This window comes from Thamnophis sirtalis, unplaced genomic scaffold (assembly GCF_051295495.1).
Source record: "Thamnophis sirtalis isolate CommonGarterSnake01/CBP01778 unplaced genomic scaffold, rThaSir2_p1.2 scaffold_5, whole genome shotgun sequence".
Taxonomy (NCBI): domain Eukaryota; kingdom Metazoa; phylum Chordata; class Lepidosauria; order Squamata; family Natricidae; genus Thamnophis; species Thamnophis sirtalis.
In genome coordinates this window covers 122,236,838-122,258,730 of record NW_028261385.1, presented here as the reverse complement: position 1 = coordinate 122,258,730, position 21,893 = coordinate 122,236,838, and the positions used below count along the sequence as shown (strand labels likewise).

General features: G+C 35.2%; 1 protein-coding gene across 1 annotated transcript in view; it reads right to left on the bottom strand.

Annotated features, from left to right (window-relative positions):
• Positions 1-5,654: 5,654 nt before the first annotated feature.
• The window catches only part of ACTR2 (actin related protein 2), a 32,558-nt gene continuing 16,319 nt past the window's right edge, over positions 5,655-21,893 (bottom strand). The window contains exons 4-9 of the mRNA XM_087716821.1: positions 18,125-18,197; positions 16,484-16,620; positions 13,926-14,075; positions 8,546-8,691; positions 7,524-7,656; positions 5,655-5,846 (exon numbers count right to left, since the gene is read on the bottom strand). Coding sequence (XP_087572947.1) covers positions 5,676-5,846; positions 7,524-7,656; positions 8,546-8,691; positions 13,926-14,075; positions 16,484-16,620; positions 18,125-18,197 — 810 coding nt within the window. The 3' untranslated portion in view covers positions 5,655-5,675. The remainder of the gene's footprint in view (positions 5,847-7,523; positions 7,657-8,545; positions 8,692-13,925; positions 14,076-16,483; positions 16,621-18,124; positions 18,198-21,893) is intronic.

Here is a 21,893-nt window from a genome sequence, read left to right as displayed (position 1 = left end):
CCTGCACCTATTTTAACTAGAGCATGAATTCTCCATAATCTCAAACACACTCTTCTGGAGCTGAGTTCCACTGAAGTCAAGAGAAGTTATTTCTGAAAAGGTTTGACTTATGGATATTACATAAATAACAAGTATTATTTGCCATTTTCTTCTTCCAGGATCCCCCCCCCCCAACTTTCCAACTAGCCTGTTGGTTCTTCCATTGCTGATGGATTCCCATCCAAGTGCAAATTGTGAAGATCTCAACTCAATTAAATTAAAGCAAATAGTTAATACAGGCTCCAGAGGCTCCCTTCTCTTGTTCCCTAATGCCATCTTTCTGTATTGTAGTCTGCAGCTGGATTTGTGTTTTCTTAAATTCAAGAAAACAGCTCCGCACATATGGCCACGGAGGCTGAGGTCTGGGAAGGAGAGGAAGCCAGCATACCAGACCCTGTCTTTGATCCAATTAATGTCTTGACAGTCATGGAAGAGGGGGTGAGATATTGATCTCTCAAAACATTTAGTTTCTAAAACTTTCTATATTTATCTTTTATACCAGTCTATCTTTTGTCAGGAGACAAAGGCAGCTGCAGTAGCTAGACATGATGCAGAATGGATGAGGTTGTCATGTCTGGATTTGGCTGGAATTTTTCATGTTTGTATTGGGACGCAGAGATGTTTCAAGACTAATACTTGCCTATATCTCTTTTCAACTGGTGCAGGCACATGCATAAACACTTACAGGCATACACATTTTTGTATGGATTCTTCCCCTCCAGTTTTTTGAATAGTTTCCGAAGTAATTCCACATTGTAATTTGTTGTTTGAGTTTTTGTGCATTGCAAGTTAGGTGCCATGAGCTTTATTTATTTAAAAAGAACACTTCTTGGATCTTCTTCAACTCCTATTTCTATCTTGTTGCTTATCAGAACTTATAAAAATAGCTACATCCTGAGCAAGTTGGATGCAAAAACATGCTACACTACCAGACAAGATACAGGTATTCCTCAAATTATGACAATTTCTGTTGTGAAGTGAGACATTTGTTATGTGAGTTTTGCACCATTTTACAACTTTTTTGGCACAATTGTTAAGTGAAACCACTGCAGCTAATAAGTTAGTAACCTGGTTGTTCAATGAACGTGGCTTCCCCATTGACTTTGCTTGTGAGGGCTCAAAAGGTGATCACATGACCTTGGGATACAGCAATCATCATAAATATGAACCAGTTACCAAGCATTTGAATTTCAATTGTATGATCCTGGGGATGCTGCAAAGGTTGTTAACTCTGAAAAATGGTCATAAATCACATTTTTCAGTGCCGTTGTAACTTTGAATGATCACTAAACTGTTGTAAGTCAAGGACCACTTATAGTTCTGACCCAAAATTTGCCCCCATTCTTTCTAATCCCATGTCTATAATTGAGAATCATTATTCTTAGATGCTAATGAGATGCTAATGAGACTTAACCCTGATCGTGGTGATAATACATGTACACAAGTATTTTCTGTAGTCAGCCTTTTTCTTTAAGATCAATTGGTGCCAGACATGCCCAAATACAAGGAAACATCAGTGGAGGGAAAAGCCCCAAGTGCTGCTGCAAAACACCATTAACCATTCTGAGTGTAGAATTAATTCACTGTGTATCCTGGATAGTGCGAGTGTCAACCAAATGGACTAGTAACCTTAAGCAGCCAAAGCAGCCAAACTACTCTCTACTAGCATTGTAATCTCCCGGCTAATGTACCATCGCCATATGCTAAATAAATATATACCACTAAAACTCGTCATGACTTTTAACTGAGTGAAATAGGGCCTCACAGGGCAAACCTTTTGCACCAAGGTACCTCAAATCAGCTAATTCACTGAATGTCTAAAATCTGAGACCCAAGAGTCCCAAGGGGATGAAATTTGGGGAAATTATGGCTGTTTTCAGTACTACTGGCTTCTGCTGGGTTGCTCTTGCAGTCACATATCTAAATTTTCAATGTTCTGTGAGTTTCCCAGCTAGTCTCACAATGCCTTGCTTTCCCCCACACCCAGCAGCCACTTACCTGTCTGCTGGGAAGAAAATGGGAAATTTCCAATGCTCCTTATCACAATGAAACTCAATGGGGAAGCCAGCAGGAAGTCAGAAGTCACTCCTGCTCCCACTGCTTTTTTGCCCACTCTTAAGTCATTTTCTTTCTTTATTTAGGGAAGGAAATATCTCTGAAATGATGGCTCAACGAGGTACAGGTTGTCTAGTCATGATATATAAATAAAATTATTGATTCTATGTAGGAAGGGTCTAACTCTATATTTGAGGATGCAAATTTTGGAAGTATAACACACAATAAAATAAAGCTGTACTAAATTCTATGTAGGATGTTCTTGAAGATAATTTGAAAACTTCAATTAATTCAGGATGATGGGCATCTCCCAAAGCAAAAATACATATATTCCTCCTGGATAGCGAAAGCTTAGAAATATGACAATTTTCATCATGGTGACAAGCCCTGAACTCTCCTTTCTGAAAACATTTATTATATACTCTACAATTTTTCTTTCTTTTACATTAATGATTTGTTTAAATCTTTTTTGTAAGAGATTTGCATCTTTGTTAACTGTACAGGTAACTTGTTTGTTGCATATTCTTATTTTTCATCACCAAAAGGCTTTCTCCCCTATTAAAATGCTATTGACTGGAAAGTTAACTTTTTTTTACTTTACTTTTTCAGTTATGTCTCCACTTAAAGGCAAAAAAGTCAAAGGTTTGGCCATATACTTTATAATGAAGTCTAGGCTCCAATTTTTGCCCTAAGTTATTTAAAACTGTTTCTTATCTTGGCAAGAATAGAAATCAGTGGCTAAATGTCTCAGACTGGAGGTGGAGGGATGGGGGAGAGATGTATGTTAATTTGCATGCAATTAGTTTCATTCATCTTTAACAGATCCTGGGAAAATCAAAGTCAGTTCTTACCCCCTTAGCCCTTGTTGGGACTCCTTATCTTTAGAATTCTAATGTGCTTTATTGTCTGTGGCCACAACTCAGTATAACAGGTCATTGAATTTTGAAGCCTTGAATAACACAAAAATGATAGCATCATTTTTTTACAGCGTTCTGAATTTTTTAGAAATTAATAATTGCCAATTTTTAAATTTTTAAATATATTTTTGAAAGCTTTGAATGCAAGCTTTGATTTAAATCTAAAGGTCTTTTTCCCATTTCAGATTGAAAGCTCTATTCACAGATGTGTTTCTATTGCACATGCAAATTTTGGGAAAGTGCCTTCTGAATTGTCATGGTAGGATTACTGTGTTAGTCTATAGTATAGTCTTTTATTTTGCTTGTTATCATGCAATTAATGTATTTTGAAGTTGGTTTTTTTACACCCTTATATACTTTTCTGCTCATGCTTTTTAATGTATGTGTTTTGTTTTAAAAATGACTTATTGTCTAATTTCAGTAGCATGCTCTATTATCAGGAAGCTCCCTCTACATTCTTTAAATATATTTATTTAAACATGCATATTTCATGCAAAGTACTTAAAATCTCCTTTATCCATTTCACTGGACATCTTCAGTGCTACATTATTAGAAATTACATCGTCCAGTTAACAAGCACATCTATCTTTGGATTGCCAGCAAAATAGATACAAAGAGGAGTAAAAGCTTGTAAACAAAAATGAAAACCAGACAAGTGGAACCATTATAAAACGCTACTCTGCTGTGGCCTGAATCCTAATCCACTAGGGAGCAGATTTATGCTTGTTTGTAACAAGTGTCTTTACAGTGCTATGTTAAGCTTACATATATAAATATACCACAGGAAAACTATAGTGATTGTTACCACCAAGTGATATATCACACAACATACATACATACATACATACATACATACATACATACATACATACCAGGGCTGGGTTTCGACCGGTTCGCACCGGTCCCTGCGATCCGGTTGGTCGCCGAACCCGGAAGTAAGTAACTTCCGGGAACGGCGAAGCCCCCCCCCCCACGCCCGTGCGCGCCCGCACACCCGCGCCCGCTCCTTACCCAGTTTTTTCGAATTTTGCGCTTTCCACGCATGCGCAGAACGCCTGCGCGATCCTCCAGGAGCAGCTGGAGCATCGCGCAGACGCTAGTACGCATGCGCACGCCGCGTGCGTGCGTGAGGATGCCGCCGGCCTCGTTCCAACCGATCCGGTTGGAACGGGGCGAGAAACCCACCCCTGATACATACATACATACATACACAACTTTTCATATTTCAAATGACAGTTTTCTTCAATGGTCTATCTGTTGTTTATGCTGCCTGAAGTTATTCCAGTCAAATGTTTAGAGCCTTGCATTTTATGGTATATATGGTTGAAAGGATCATATATTGACCAGAAAAGGCTTTGTGACAAATAGCTTGGTTTCTTTTTGACTGATAGGTCTTATACCACTGGGTGATAATTCACCATAGTTTTCCTGTGGTATGTTTGCCTGAAATGACACAGTATTTCAAATACTTGGTTTATTTCTCTTTTTTTCCAGTCAAGATTGAACTGAATATTTACCAGACAAAAAACCTACACTGAGATTCCCCACCCCCCAACAAATCTGCCACAAATTCAAGATTCTTTTTTTTAATAACCTACAGACATTTCCATGTATAAATATGTGGATGATTTTAAGTAACATTTAATAGTCATATAACTTTTTTTGCAAAAATTACTTGGCACCGTTTTTTTTACTGTGTTCAAAATTTAATACAATTCCATTTTTTGTAATGTTGTACCAATAATTCAAGTTTACAGACTTTTTTTTAAAACATATTACTTATAATAGATAATATCCAGGAAATCCAGTCCCAGATGACATTCTAATGTTGCCCATTTTTAAAAAAAACAATAACCCTTTATGCCCAATAGCAAAGAAAGAAGAAATGGTATCAAAACAACAAGGAGGTTGGGGAGGAGAACCTATTGTATGTATTCACGAACACAAAAAGATTTCTTACTGCTCAGGATAGGAAAATACACTTCCAAGAGAAAAATGCAAGAAGTTTGGATAACTAATTTGTAGCAACGGCCAAGCAAATTAGTGGCTTTTTAAAGAAGGAGTAATTGAGTTTTTTCCTTAACTTTTACTGCCTGATTCATCTGTTCATAGCCACTTATCATGGTACTTAAGTTTTAAAATGTTCTGGGATAATATTTTTTTTTTAAAAAGATGCTGGTAATTTGACTTAATTTCAGAATTCCTATGTAAGAAATAATGTCACCGAACAGCAAATAAGGATGAAGGCAGAATCAAAAGAATCAAAAATAAATCACTACAATCACATGATAGTCGAGAACTACTGTTTTTTGAGTCCTTATACTAATATAAAGTATTTGATCCATGATCAGCTTATGGACAAAAGCTGATAGCATTACAGCAATAAAGCAAAGGGGGAAATGTGTATTGGAATTATCCAACTGCTCACTGGGAAGGAAACAATGCAGTAAGCAGGCAGGTCTTGGCCTTGTTTTGTATGCAAAGAAGTGGTCCAATTAAGTAGTTAAATATAGCCACATTATCAAATATCTAACAAAAAAGAGCAGAACGAAACCTAGCCTTTGAGTCTAAGGATAGTAACAGGCTTTGTGTAGCTGAATGACCTCAAAGATTGGTAATAAAGGAATGACAACAACAAAGCAGTGATGGAAAAAGCCTCTGAGTTTATCGAACAGTCACACCAAGTTTCTCAAGCACACGCACTCCCTTCTCTTGATATTCTTGTCTGGTCATCCAAAAGTTGTCTTTGTCCTTCATGATGTCTGCAAGAACTGCACCACCAAGGAATACCATGTGCTTTCGACGAGGTGGATCTTCAATTCGAATCTTAAATTTCTTACAGGAAAAAAAAGACACGCAATATTACTGAAGTTTGAGGGGCAAAATTGCCAAAGTATGATGACAATGATGATAGATTTAAATTACTTTTTGGTTAAGTGGATAATGAGTTTATGTTCCTAAATGTTAATTAAAAACATTTATATAAGATGCCTTAGTTTAGAGAATATTGTTAAATTACAAAATAGTCTAAGTACTATGGGACAAAGTGGAGTTTCAAGCCGTTTCCACTTTTATACATTTGGATCAATGTGTACTGTACTCGATACAGACATTCTCCTAACAACACAAATATAATGGACCTATTAAGTCCACTATATATTAAGCTATGTAAATAAATAAATACTGGAATATTCTTTTATTACCATATAAATTACGTGGAGTTTTTTTTAATCATCAATCCACTTTTATTTGGGTGATTTTTAATAAAATGTTCTCTTTAGAGTAAAGAGAACAATGTAATGTTGTACAAGCTGACTTCTACTTATGCAACAGGGTTTTCTATCCTTTGTTCCCTCTGCAACAGCAATCTACAATGATTCCACCACCCTATATGGACAGAAGTGGAGAACTGAAAGGGCAAAACATATCTGTTCCTTTGATAGTTGTGGTTTCCCCAGTTACAGACCACAAGTAAATCTCATCCCAAAGATTCGGTACATTAAGAACATAGATCAAAATATATCAATTTCTTTATCTACATCTACACCTATCTTTGGGATATGTACATACACATACACTTCTTCCCAAGTATTAACCTTTAAATAAAACAATCCCTCATGTCACAATTTGTGGGTGCAACAGGTAACAGGTTCCAATTCTCTCAGTAATAGTGAGAAGGCTGGAACTATGCGAGGTTCTAATAAAGAAATGAAAGTAGGTCCTATAAAGCAGAAACATACTGCCTAGATGGCAAGTAAAGTGATAGGTATTTTTAATTATGTAGATTTTATAAGCTACAGCAGGTCTCCAACCTGTGGGCCATGGTCCACTAGTGGGCCATGAGGGGTTTGCAATCGGGCCGCAGAAACTGATGACACATGCACGGGTATCCTCACTTGCGTGAGCAGCAGCTCCATTTAAGTGAGTGACAGGCATGCATGTATGCTGCTCATGCAAATGGAGTTACATGCGCATGCACGCACCATTCCCCCCCCCCCCCGCACGCCAATCTGGAAATGTTGGGGAACTCTGAGCTACAGGATATTATAACAAAGAGATTTTTCTGAAACGAAAGATATTTATGTCCTGATCAATCCCTAAAGGCAACATTGTTCCAAAGTCCAAAAGGAAAATATTAGTTAATAAACTTAAATGTTATTTTAAGACACACAATGCTGTCCTATGAACCGTTAAAAGATTCATGAAAATAAATGTCAAATGATGCTATGAAGAGGAAAAAAGAATATAGTTCTAATAAAGTGGTTACATTTAAAGATCATATCAAATCTTATCATTAGATCATATACTAGATCTTCAAAACCTAGTATAATCCAAAGTAGTTAACAATGCATAATTATCTTATGTGGAATTTTAATAATCTCTATTCAAAGTAACTTATTCAAAACTCAAACTTAATTCAGGCTGTCCGCTATATTAGTGACCATCTTGCTCCCTCTAGTGACCAGTTTGTGTATGTTGTAATCAAGAATTATTTGATGGGTGAGTACTTACTGAAAGTTTTTCCACATCACCTTTCAGAACTCGCTCCAGGTATAGCTGCTTCAGTTCACGTTCTAGGCGAGATGGTAGGCCAGGGTACATTGTGGAGCCTCCAGATAATACAATGTGCTTATAAAATTCAGATCTAGAGACAGAACAGACACCTCACAGCATAAACAATGAAGGTACATCAAACAAATCTGGTACATCAAAGTATATACACTATATTTATTTATTTGATTTATATAGCAACACCCCCCTCCATGTCAACAATTTAATCTGAGTGGTATGCATCATAAAAACAATTCAAATCAATATATGTTGCAGAATAAAACTATTGCCATGGATGTTGATGTAGTCAAGAACTGTGACCCTTAACATACACGGCATACAGTACATATACAGTAAATCCTCAATTTAATGGACCTCAGATTTAACAGACAGTATGTGCTTTGGCTACAGTGTTCCTACAGTTGGCATCAATTGATGTCTACGCTCTCTATAGATGTTGTTTTAACTTGCTAGAGAAACTAATGGTTCCAGGATTGGCCTGGATTGTAAGGCTGGGTGTTATTCTGCCTCCTAGTGTGTCACACTTATGGTTTACAGATTTATTTTCACAATGCTACTGCTCAAATATCTGTGGCTTGCACTGCTTTTTGTTCCTAGACCTACATACTTACCTACCTACCTACCTTTGCCCCTTCCTCTTTCAGTTTTAGCAAGAAGCACTTCTACCTCACTAGCTAAATCAAGTTCTGAGGTGCCATAAAAAGAAAAATAAATCCACTAATAAGCATGCAGATGCTATAATAGCCATAGCCGCCCCACTTCAATATTCTCTCTGTAACAATGATAAATAGCACACATATTACCATTTGCTTACAATCCATGAACATTTAAAAAAAAGAATTTCCACATTCAAGAAGAGCTACAAATCAGGACATGTCTTTTCTCCCATTAAATGGTTCCTGTGTATGTGTGTTTTTAAAAACCTGTGATATAGTGTAACAACAACAATTTCCAACTCATACCTGGTATCAATATCAGCAGCTTGGATGGTGTTGAACAGCAGCTCAGCCACACCAACTCCTTCCACATTGATTAAGTGAGGCTGGAATAGGGCCTCAGGTGCCTCAAATCGCTCACCTCCAACTTTAATAATTCTGCCATCTGGGAGCTGTAAAATAGAGACAGTCTGAAATAGCTCTATTATCACTATTTCTCCTAGACTAAACTAGGTCAAAAGCTTGCTGGAGAAATTTCTCTCTTACTAGCGGTATAACTTGGATCACACTCTTTTTGCTACAAAGTTGATTTTGCTTATGAATGCCGTAACTCTTCTTTTAAAGGAAAACTTTAAAAATGTTTAATAACAATTAAAACAAATATATATTTTTCATTAATGGAGCCTCTTCGTCTTTGCCAATAAAATTTTAAAAGTTGAGGGGAAAAAGAACATTTCCAACTTCAGTCTTTTCTTTACTGAACTATAGAATAGAATTCTTTACTGGCCAAGTGTGATTGGACACACAAGGAATTTGTCTTTGGTGCAGATGCTCTCAGTGTACATAAGGAGAATAAAATGCATTCATCAAGAATCATAAGATACAACACTTAGTGATAGACAAGGCTACTAATAAGCTATCAAATCGTACTAGGAAACAAATAAAAGCAATATAAATTGAAAGATACGAACCACATAGTTATAGTCATAAGTGGGGAGAGATAGATACTAGGAAGGAAGAGAAGAATAATAGTAATACATTTTAAATTATTGACAGTGTTGTGGGAATTAGTTGTTAAGCAGAGTGATGGCATTCAGGAAAAAACTGTCCTTGTGTCTAGTTACTTTGGTGTTCAGTGCCCTATAGTGTCAATTTTGAGGGTAGAAGTTAAAACAATTTATATCCAGGATATGAGGGGTTTGTAGATATTTTCATGGCCCTCTTTTTGACTCATGTAGTATATAGGTCCTCAAAGGAAGGAAGATTGATTAATTCCATTTAAAAAAATACATTAATTTATGAAAGATATCTGCCTTATTCTCTGTAGTGTTAATTGTCACTGTCGAAGTAATTCTCACTGTTAGTACTGTTTCACTTATTCCCAACTGTGTAAATGTTATAGAAGTGGTTTGCCATTGTCTGCTTCTTAGAGCTAAGAGTGCTTGGTTGGCCCAAGGTCACCCAGATGCCTTCAAATGCCTAAGGCAGGGTTAGAATTCATGGTCTCTTAGTTTCTAGCCTGGTAACTTAATCACTATACCAAACTGGCTTCCTTATCTATATATTGTTATATAGATAGCTGAAAAAAGTATAGAAGAGGATGGGCAAAATGAACCTCCTTCTCTTCTAGAAAGGGGTAAAAAGTTTGGTACTTTTTAAACTAAAATGCAAATAAATGAGGACATAACTGAGCAGTATTAAACTGCATACAGTATAGACAATATGAACACAGAGGGAAGTTGACCAGAAGACTTAAACAAGACAAAGGGAACAACTTCTTCACATACCATAAAGTTAACCTAAGAAATTATAAAATGTGATTATCACCAGTAATTTAGAATATCAGAATTGGAAGGGATCTTGGAGATCTTCTAGTCGTTATACCCTTCTGGAAAAATGGTGGTCCAATCTTCTCTTAAAAACCTCCAGTGATGGAGCACCCTCAATTTCTGGAGGCAAGCCATTCCGCCGATTGTTCTGTCAGGAAAGTTCTCCTTAATTCTAGGTTGGATAATAATCTTTCACTTTGTCAAAAAAGGTGATAAGGTTTGTCTAGTATGATCTGTTTTTAACAAATCCGTGCTGATTTCTAGTAATCACCATGCTTGTTTCCGCTACTTGAGTATACCTTTTACAGGATTTTCCCAGATACTGCTGTGATGTGTATTTTCCAAAATCCACCTTTCCCCCCTTTTGAAGATTGGAACCACATCAGCTCTTTTTCAGTTCTCTGGTAGTTCCCCCATGCTCCCAGAGCAATGAAAAAATTTTGTTCAGTGTTTCTGAGGTCGTGTCTGCCAGCTCCTTCAAAACCTGGGATGCAATCCATCTGGTCCTGAAGATCTGAATTCATCTAGCGTGGATAGGTATTCTCTTACCAATTTTTTGCCTATTGTGACTTGCATTCTTGTACTGTCTTCAACAGTGTTGCTTCTCATAAGTTGAAGCATTGTTTCCTTTTGCATGATGACAGATGCAAAGAATGAATTAAGCAGTTCTGCTTTCACTCTGCTACCGTCATCTCCTTGCCATCTTCTCCCATTAGCACACTAATCATTTCTTTTATTTTTTCTTATTTCTCATAAAAAAGAAACTTTTTAAAAATTATTTTTGCAATCTTTGTTGCAAGTCTTAGTTGGTTCTGAGCCTTAGCTTTCCTGATTCCATCCTTGCAGGTTCAGGCTATCGGCTAGTTATTTTTTAGTTGTGTGTCTCTGTTTCTATTTTTTATATTTGTCCTTATTATCTCCAGTAGGACATGGTTATTCTCCCCCATCTTCTATCATTTCATCCCTATTATTAATGAGAATTTAGTCCGGTGTAGCTGAACCTCCAGTTCCCTCCTTTACCTTTTAGATGAAAAAGTTGTCAGCTAGGCTCATCAGGAACCTCGTTGAACTCCCCACTTGCTACAGAGTTTGTCTTCCATTTGACATCAGAGTAGTTAAAGTTCCCTATTATTACCTGTTCCTGTTTCCTGTGCAGCTTAGCTAACTGATTGGTAAAAGGTTTGACTATTTTGTCTGCCTGGTTGGGTGGCCTGTGGTATATACCTATTGCTATGTCATTCCTTTCTCCTTTTATGTTAACCCAAATGCATTTAAGAGGGCTTTCATCTCTGGTTTTGTGCATTTTCTGTAGAAGGAGGCTTTAAGTAAATTGGATAAATTCATTAGGGACACATTATTTTCAATTGGAGACAACATGCTTCCAATTATCAGGTGCAGTGGAGTAATAGTGGTACAGGGTACATCTCTAATCCTTTCCTAAAAATATTTCAGGAGTACCTGGCTTATTGAGAAAGTTGAAAAACAAAATGCTAGGTTAAGAAGGGTCTTGGTCTCTTTCTTACATTCTTATAAAATACAATAAATCCACTCCACAAAATCTTGCATCATATCAAAGGAACTAGAGGATGCAACCTCAGAACCACTGAATATAATCTTTGAGAAATACTGGAGTACAGAGGAAGTGCCAGGAGATGGGAAAAGAGACACTCTTGTTCCTATCTCTAAAAAGGGCAAAAAAAAAAAAACCTGGGCCCAGGAAACTACAGACCAGTTACTTTATCTGGTCTCAATATCATGGGAAATCTTAGAAAAGATAATCAAGCAGTGAGTTTGCAAGCTGTTAGGAAGAATTATTAAAAGCCCAGCAAGTGCTTGTTAAAGAAAGGTTGTACCAAGTAAATCATATTGCTTTCCTTGACAAAACAATTAGCAGACATAGGGAATGGTATGCATATACCATTCTTAGTTTTCAGCAAAGCATTTCACAAAATTGACTACAGCCTCCTTATTGATAAAATGCTGCAACCAGATAAATTTGTAGCCATTTGAGCAACTGAAACTAAGTATGTGGGCCTTGATGGCATTGTATCAACATAGAGACACATATTTTTTATGACTCAATCCCAATCAGGCTGGCCTTTTATCCAGTTTTAAAAATAAGATGTTTCCTAAAGAATTGTGCTGAGTTGTTTGATAAACCATATTGGTTAGCTGCAACTACTATGTATTTGTTAATGATTGGTATAGTGAAAAAGATACATTACATTTCTGACACACTGTATACTGATGGTTGTATAATTGCTTTAAACTAAGTAATCAATTCACCTGCCTGCCCATCCTGTGGTGTATCTAAGGAGTCTGTCCTGAGCCCAGTACTATCTATTTTTATAAATGACTTACAGGAGAGGATAGAAATTTGCAGCTGCCTCAAATGGTGGGGGAAATTGCTAACACTATAGAAAACAGACTTGCGGTTTAAAAAGATCTTAATAGATTGAACAAGAAAAGCACGTGCGGGTACAAGATAAGTAGCTGAGCAATAATACTTGAAAGAAGGATGTGCATCCTGATAGACTACAAATTAAGCGTTAACCAGCAATGTGCTGCAACACTATACTTCAACAGAAGTATAGTTTTGAAACCATGAAAAGTGGTTGTTCTGGAATATTTTGTCAGGTTCTGATCATTGCAATACACAAAGACACCAAGGAACTGGAAAGAGGCAAAGAGGAACGTGTAGGATGCTAAGGGGTCTGGAAGTTAAATTTTATGAAGAATATTTTAAAAGACAAGGTACGTTTTAGCCTAAAGAAGAGAAAGCAAAGCAGTCATGATAGCAGTTTTTAAATATTTGAAGGGCTGTCACAAGGAAAAGCGAGTGGATTTATTCTCCAGAGGTCTTAAGTGTATTAAGTGTATCTTAGATTTCTAACTAATATAGTGATACTGGGCAGCTTAGAATATAAGTATAGAGCAAGAACCAATAGGTGGAAGTTTTAGGAAGAATTGACATAAGGAAGAATTTCCTGACTGAGAACTATTAAGCAACAGGACACCCTGCCTTCTGTAGTTGTGGGTGCTCCATTGCTGGAGGTTGGAGAGACATTGTCGGAGATGAGATGATGATTCTTGCCCTGGATTTAGGATTGGACTAAATGACTTGCAATTCCTTTTCAATTCTATAATTCTACTAAACAACTATTATTATTAAAAATACTGGTTACTAGTACTGATGGACAATTACTGCTTTAGGTAGGTATTTGCTTACCTAAAGCAGTAATTACCTTTCATTGCTAGCAACTCCCTACAATTTTTCAATAAAGTAAAAAAAAAAAACTTATAAAATTTAATTGAGCATGGTCATAGCCGTCATATCATAATGTAGCCAATCTGATTAATGTTTAAGGGTAGAAAGGAAAGAAACAACACATTCATATTTTTGTATTTGTTTTCCATTAAAACAATCAACCTGAAGAACACTTAAATAAGTGGGGGAACTAACACTATCTGTATAGAATGATACCGATAATCCCAATTACCAGTGATAACATCCAACTTATAATGTCTACTTTGAGGGCAATTCTGGGTGGCAAACCTAGTGGTTGAATCATCTCATCCAATTTTAGGACTTCTTTTTTCCTCTGTTCCATTTTTGTCTAAACAAGTATTGCAAAAAGCTGCCAATTTTTGTATCATCTTTTGTACAATTTTGTTATTCTTCTTACTCCTAACATACCATTAATGTCTGAACTGTTTTAAACAGGGGCTCCAGATGTCTTAAAGTATCATCCATGTAATCCCTTGCCGTATCAACTAGGGTTTATTAGAGGTGAAAAATAACAGGCTGTCTACTTTTGTATTATAATGGAAAATTGCAAATGCACAGAGTTACTCACCGTGTAGGACTCAACTAACACAGTAGTTTCCAAGGCCAATTTCTGTTCCTGTTCAATATTGTAACCCACGTAGCAGAGTTTTTCTTTAATCATGCGAACAGTCTCAAAATCAGCAGAATGATTGAAGGCATACCCTCGTAGTAAAAGTAGCTAGTATTGAAGTAAGACAGTTAATGGCTATCCAGAAATAAGGCTTTCAAATTGAGACATTTTATCTTATATAGCAATGACAATCAATTTTATCATTTATAGCAAGAGTGACAAAGATATATTGCATCTTGATTGATAGCTGTTGCTCACATTTTATTTTGAACTCAAGCCTATTATTTGAGATTTTCATAGACATTTAACAGAAAACATGCAAGCTGATACTTCAATATGCAGAATATACCACTATTTTTCAAGGATGACACGCAAATTCATGAAGCATTCCATATTTATAAGAGAGGCTTTGTTATTAAACTGGGAGAAGGTTAAGAAATTACATTATTTAAAAATTTCAGTCTGGATATCAATCATCGAAGCCTTTTCATTTTCAATAATATACAAAAAGGAACAAACAGTTAGATATGCTGAACTATTAAATATAGATGGTGAACTTAAATCCATTCCAGATTTGAAACAGGAAGGAATTGAAAGTAATTGCTATTCATATGTGCAAATACATTCTAGATACAACGAAGATTGAAAAATGGAGGGGTTTTATGATAAAATGACTGAATTAGATAAAATTTTAACAGGTACTGATGAAAAAGTAATTAAAAAACTTTATGGCTACCTATTGGAGGTGAAGCTACAGGAAGAACAAGTTAAAGAAACTATGTTAGCTTGGGGGGGGATTTTGGGCATGGGATTGACCTAGAGAAATGGCAAAAACTGTGGTCTCAAAACTATAAAATGACAATGTCAACTGCATATAAAGAGAATTTGTATAAGATGTTTTACAGGTGGCACTTATCCCCAACGAGAATAGCAAGAATGTCTAAGAAAAAATCGGAAAAATGCTGGAAATGTCATCAGACTCATACTACCACATGTGGTGGACTTGTACTGAAGCTAAAAGATATTGGACTAAAATCCACATGTGGTTGGAGAAAATGATACATAAACACGTAGACTTAAAACCAGAACTTTTTTTTATTGGGAATCATACCAGAAACATACAATAAAGACTTGAAATATTTGATTGTAAATGTCTTGACAGCTGCTAGAATTGTATTTGCAAAAAAAATGGAAAAATGAGAAAATACCAACACAGCAGGAAACTATTTGGAAAATAATGGAATGTGCTGAAATGAGTAAACTTACATTTGAAATTAGAGAACAAGAGGATGAGCAATTTAAAAGGTATGGGATTTGTTTTACCAATGTTTAGACAAAAAAATTTGAAAATGAAATTGTTTATTTATGTACTACCAGAAAGTTATAGTCATTGCTATGAAAGTTTTTTGCTATGAAATAGAGTGCTTGATCATGATATATAAAAGACAATAATGTATTTAATGTATGAGAGTGGGATGATTTGACCGCTATGTATAATTGTAAGTAGTGATCATGTTATACTGGAAAGATTTTTATACGTTAAATGGATTAATGATGATGTAATGAATAATTGATACATACATGAATTGAAATATTCAATAACTACTTGGATTAACAATGGAAAACTATTTCTGGAATTGAATATGTCACACTATAAGTATACTCTATGGATTATTAATATTAATGGTAACCCTGAACACATAATGCTCAATGATGGTGATGTATTTAGTTATGTTTGATGGATAACCAGTGATCTTATTTCTAATTGTAAAAACTGATACACAAAAGCTTGTAACCAAACAACATGCTTGACGAAACTGAGGAAAGTTTTTTGTATGTGTTGTTTTGTTTTTGTTTGTTTTAAAAATTAAAAATATTTTAAAAAAAGAATGTCCCTAGACTCTTTCTTGCAGATAAGGTGCATTTATCACCACATATGCTTGACCCAGTTTTAAAACCCAAAATGATTGGGTCCTCACATGTATCTTAGTGAATGTCTTCTCTCCAGATAAGCAAACAAAGAAATAAATGCCTCCTGCAACAGACACCTGGACCTTCAGACAAGACAAGGAGGCCTTGCTCTAAAAATCTAGTGGTATCCAAGGCACAGCATTTACTGATAATAAAAGCATTGTTTCTTGAACAGCTTATCATGGTTAAAATCTCTTAAAGAGAGGAACTTTTGGAAATAATCTTTCATTTATTTCTTCATTGTTGCTACACTATTTTGTAAGACAATTTTTTATTTTCATGATTGCCTTAGTATTGTCGTAAATCACTTTAAAGTTGCAAGAGTAGCTTGGAATTCAGCAAGCCTTAGACAAGTAAACATGTTCTGGTATTCTGAATAAATGCTCAGAGTTCATTCCTTCCTTAGGAATAATGTTACACTCTTGCTAAAAATACCCCATTGAGTGATTTTCTGATCTTCTCCATTGTAAGCTTGTGATAAAATGAACCAAATACCTACTAAAATTGGTAATATTTTTTTTTCAAATTTAACAACTCCAACTTACTTTGATGAGATATCTGGTAATATCTCTACCAGCAATATCTAGTCTCCTGGTGAGATGAGGAAGAGAAAAACCTTCATAGACTGGACAGATGTGAGTAACACCATCTCCAGAATCCACAACAACACCAGTTAGCAAACCTGAAGAAAAATAGCAACAACAACAAAAAAATCCTCATGAGATCATTTCAAATTGATTTATAACTTAATTTTGGAACCCAAACTACCTTAGGTTTGCTGAATGTGACTCTGGTAATTTTCTTATAGTTATTAGTGGTACTTTAGTAGTAAAATTATATTAGTTACAACATTCTTCTGGGAAAAAAATCATCTGTAATACAGGATACTTTATTTCACTGGTTCCTCTTTTACTAGCACAACCAATTCTAAAAAGAGGTACTGTTCACAAATGTTTTTCAAATAGAACGCTATAATATGCAGTTATTGTTTTTCCTAAAAATACTTGTTTCTCAGGCTTCAATGTTAACATTTGCAAGATGTCAATAGTACATTAATTGGATTGAGCTATTGTTCTTGTTAGATTCAGGTGGACTGATGAATTAATAATCAGTAATAAAATGGAAGCAAGGCAGCAAAATCAAATTCAGTCCAGACAAGAAAAATGTTCTGTTTAGAGCTGACTAAACTAGAAAGGAAGGGTTTTAAAAAAAACAAACTAGGTTTTTATTTGCTTAAGCTTTTAAGCATGTAATACCATCTGGTTCTGAGTTTACTGTCTTATTGATGTGTTTTTTCATTCTGCAGTACTTTGTTCCTTTTTGTGGAACAAAGCACAATGCTAAAATATTTTTTAAGATACTTTCTATTTGCATGCATACACATCTACCATATTTTTTGGAGTATAAGACACACCTTCTCCCCCCCCCCAAAAAAAAGTGGGTGAAAATCTGGATGTGTCTTATACATTGAATACAGGATTTTGGCCTACCAAAATCCCACCCCCTTTGCAAAACTGAACATGCAAAAGGTTTGGGAGGCTTGCAAAGTGCGCATGGGGGCTGGGGAGGGCAAAAATTAGCAAAAACCGGGCTGTTTTTGCCTCTGCCTCCCAAAGCCTCTGCATGCCCTTTTTATTTTTTGCAAAAAATGGGCCATTTTTTGCTAGTTTTTGCCCCCGCCCCCACTTCCAGGAGCACTCTAAGAGTCTCCCAAAGCTCTGCATGCCCCGCCTTTTTTTTGCAAAAAAACAAGGTGTGCAGAGGGTTTGTGAGGCCTGCAGAGTGCAAAAACTTTCTTTTTTATTTATCTCTTCAAGATCATGGTGCATCTTATACTCTAGTGCATCTTACAGTCCGAAAAATACAGTATATATGTATACACAGTATCTATTTCTACATGATAACCAAATACTTATAAAAACAAAATAAAAAAGCCGAAACAATAAAAACAGCAACTAAAATAATAATGATGTAATTTAAAAAACACAAATGAATTTATACAATAATGCACTTGGATTTACACTTTAAATTTAAGCTTTAAATTTTACTAGACCAAGCAAAATAATATCCTTATGACAAAAATATTACCAGAAAGACTGTCTGGTTTAAGGAATTTTTGTAATTTGGATTTGGCTCAATTATATTTCTTTATGATACATGTAATTCAAAGTAAAACTTATTCTTACCTTGTGCATACAGAGTAAGAACTGCTTGAATGGCTACGTAAACCCCAGAAAACTGGTATGTTTCAAACATCACCTGAAAAGATAAACATTGTTTTTTGTCTGCAAAACTGAAAATTACATAGCTATGAAATATGGAAGATGATTGCAAGTTGTTCCTGAAGAATATGGAACATAAGTTGCTGTGTAAACTCTTTTCCTAAAAGCAACATAAGAAAAAGCATAATACTTGTGTCTGAGAAGTGCAATATGAATTAATACCTAGTTTCGTAGGAAGTGAGTTTAATTTATTGCTCAAACAGAAAAGTGAAAACTTCCTTAAATAGTTTCTGCCATTCTCTTCCTCATTTACTTTTTAGTGTGCCAAAAACTACTGAGTATATAATTTAAAATTTTATTTTGTCTCACATACTTATTATGTTATTGTTTATTTTACTGTCCATTACCAATATTTTAAAATATTTAAAGGCGATATAAAATAACAGTATAAATTAACAATATAATAAAATTATACAAAAAAATCCTCAGGCAATAATAGCATTAGAGAAGCACCCAATGATTTTTACAAATCATGGCTATCATAAAAAAATTAGCAACCTGGCAATACAGGTAGTCCTCTATTTACTGTCTCAATTGAGCCCAAAATTTCTGTTGCTAAGCAAGACAGTTGTTGAGTGAATTTTGCCCCATTTTACAATCTTTCTTGACAGTTCTTAAGTAAATCCTTACAACTATTAACAGCACAGAGTTTTTAATGAATCTGGCTTCCTCAATAACTTTGCTTGTCAGAAGATCGCAAAAGGACTCCAGAACACTGCAACTATCATAAATGCATGCCAGTTGCCAAGTGTCCAAATTTTGATCACATGCACAGAGGGATACTGCAACTGTCATAAACGGTCATAAGTGATGTCAATATTGTTGTAACTTTGAATGGTCGCTAAACAAATGATGTAAGTCCAGTACTACCTGTAGGTGAAATTTGATCACCTAGGAAAAACCAAGGAGGAACAATTAAGATTTTTAGCAATTGTTATAATGAATTTAGTCCTTCATTTATTGTCTAGAAGATACATGAAACATATTCAGCTTCTATGTCAGAACATACACAAGTGCACTTTTCATAGAGGCTATTAATAGAATTGGTACTTATGGGTAATTCAATGTTTTGGAGCAATATGAAGAATGTCTCATGTGAAGTGCGAGAAATATTATAAAATATCAGGGAGGAGGTTACAGAGTTATAATGGACATAGGAGACTGTATCAATTTCAAGATACATGTCCCAGATTCTCTGCTGAAAGGTAACTATAGTTTTATCAAGATCGAGACCATCACAAAAAAATTGGGGCAGAGAGCAGAAGCCACAATAAGCCAGACCAAGATTCATTTGTCTTCTTAAGGAAGATTGAAACCTATCTAGCAAGATGAGGCAGGCCAAATATATGATCCAAAGAATTTGCTTCAAACAGGATCTGAGTGACAGGCACTCAGACAGGCTCCTATAGAGATATAGCCTAATTCCAGACAGATAAAGGAGTTCAGGGTGGAATAAGATTTGGACAGCTTTTAACCTAGAAAGATACTGTATACACATAACTGTGTGTCATATAGGATAGGTTCAAAAGTACAGCCTTGATTAATTTAACCACTGCTCCTAGTATTGTTTTCATAGTGGATGCATATTTAATAGATTCGATGGATATTGTGGGAGAGGAGGGTTTAAAAGGAGGTTGTTTGCTTGACTGATCCAGCAAATAAATGTTTGGATGTGGAAGAGCAACTGGGGTTGCCATTGTTCTTCTCCTGTAGCAATCACTACTCTGTTCTCTTGACAGGCTGTTTATAAATCTACCAAGAAAATTTTGGAAACCTCCCACTGTCACTAATTTAGCTACAAAGTTTAAATATTAAAGTTACAGCCAATGCTAACCAAGTGTTTATAGTGTAATGGACTACACATTTCAAAGTGTTTGCCTTTTAATTAAGATTAATAAAATAATATAATGCAAATATTAAAATTATTCAATAACATAAGAAGATACATTAATACACAGGGTATTTATCACTTAGTCATAGAAATAAATATCTTTCCTTAGCATTCTAATTTATTTATTATTCTAATTCATACAGCTGCCTATCTCATATATATGACTCTGAAGAGCTTACAAAGTTAAAACAATAAAATAACCAAACAATACATCCATTGAAAACAATAAAAGACAATACAAAAGCATATAAAACACATCATAAATATTCACAGAATTCACAGCTAAGGTAATCTAGTGGAACCAATATATGGGCTCCATTACCCCCTGAAAACGTAAGCAGAACTTAACAAAACTTTCTGAAAACTTTATAGAATGGGATAAGATTGAGCACAGGGCAAAGATCCAGTGAAGGAAACAGTACAATGGTAACCATGTGTAGAGATGTAGAGCTGAGTATCATCAGCATATTGATGATATAGCAACTCATGGTTACGGGTGATTTACAGCTTTGTGTAAATGTTAAAGAAGAGAGGAGAGGGTACCAAGTCATACGAGATTTGTCATAAATTAATGTTATTTTACTTAGAAAAGTAGTAATAAGAATCAGGCTGTGACTGAAAGACAGTAGATTTGTATAATGGAGCAAAAGTATGTATATATTGTACACACACACACTCACACAGAGTTCTGTAGAAAACTGTTACAACCGCAGATTGCTAAAGTTATTGTGACAGAGGATTTTATTTTCAGGATAAACAGAGGCTCCATGTAAGCTTCTTATAGTACTTCATACAAAGTTTTAAGATTCGCAGTGGACTCAAAATGGAATATATTTAGTTCCACTAAACCATTCATTTATAAATATTTGTTTTAATTTGTTAGCTTTACAGCCTGCCTTTCCTGCATGAATTGAGAATTGAGCAGAGAAAACAAACGACTAACCTAAAGTCACCCACTAGGTTCTCATACATGAGACTGAATTTGATTTCCTCAGCCTTGTTCAACATTTTAATCTAGGGGATTGTAAACTGTAGTATGGAACCCAGTTTAATATGTGAAATATTTTACAACTATTCAAACTTCTTTAGGCAAAGCAAGAGCACTCTCAGAACTTGTTTTTGCTTTGTTTAGGCAAACCTATAAGCTAACTTGAGTGTGGAGAATGGCTAAACCTATGTATGCATCTCATCTGTCAACTAAGGCAGTTTTAAATTTTATCATTTCATGGAGGAATATCACACAAATTCATTTATCATGTTAAGAGATTGCAATATTAAAATTTTTAGGAACCCTTGCTTTAAATCTTTGTCCAGGTTTCACTACATAATCTTGATTCACTATAGAGAGTCTTGAATTATGTCTAGTTTGTCAGGCACTGCCATTTTAGCTCTGCTCAAGGGGAAAAAAGAAAGAAAGGATGCAAAATGCATTTCCGGTTGTCACTCTCTTGATAAGACTAATGCAGAGCTATTCAAGCTAATGATCTAAATCTACAGATTTCTTCTAGAGAAACAGCAGTCCACTTGTTATAATAGGATTGCTAAGGGAACAAAGTGAAAATGAATTCCCATATAAACCACTTGAGCTCTTGAAGGACAGGTGGGATGTAAACATAATACATAAATAAAATCATAAACAGAATGGGGGGGGGGATATTCTGTCTTTAAGCAGTGTTTTAAATCTATTTAAGTTCTGAGAATTCTTCAATGTTATATGTATTCCCAACCAAAACTGTTCTTTAATAAAATGGTCTAAGCCAAATATACAATATATTATGATAA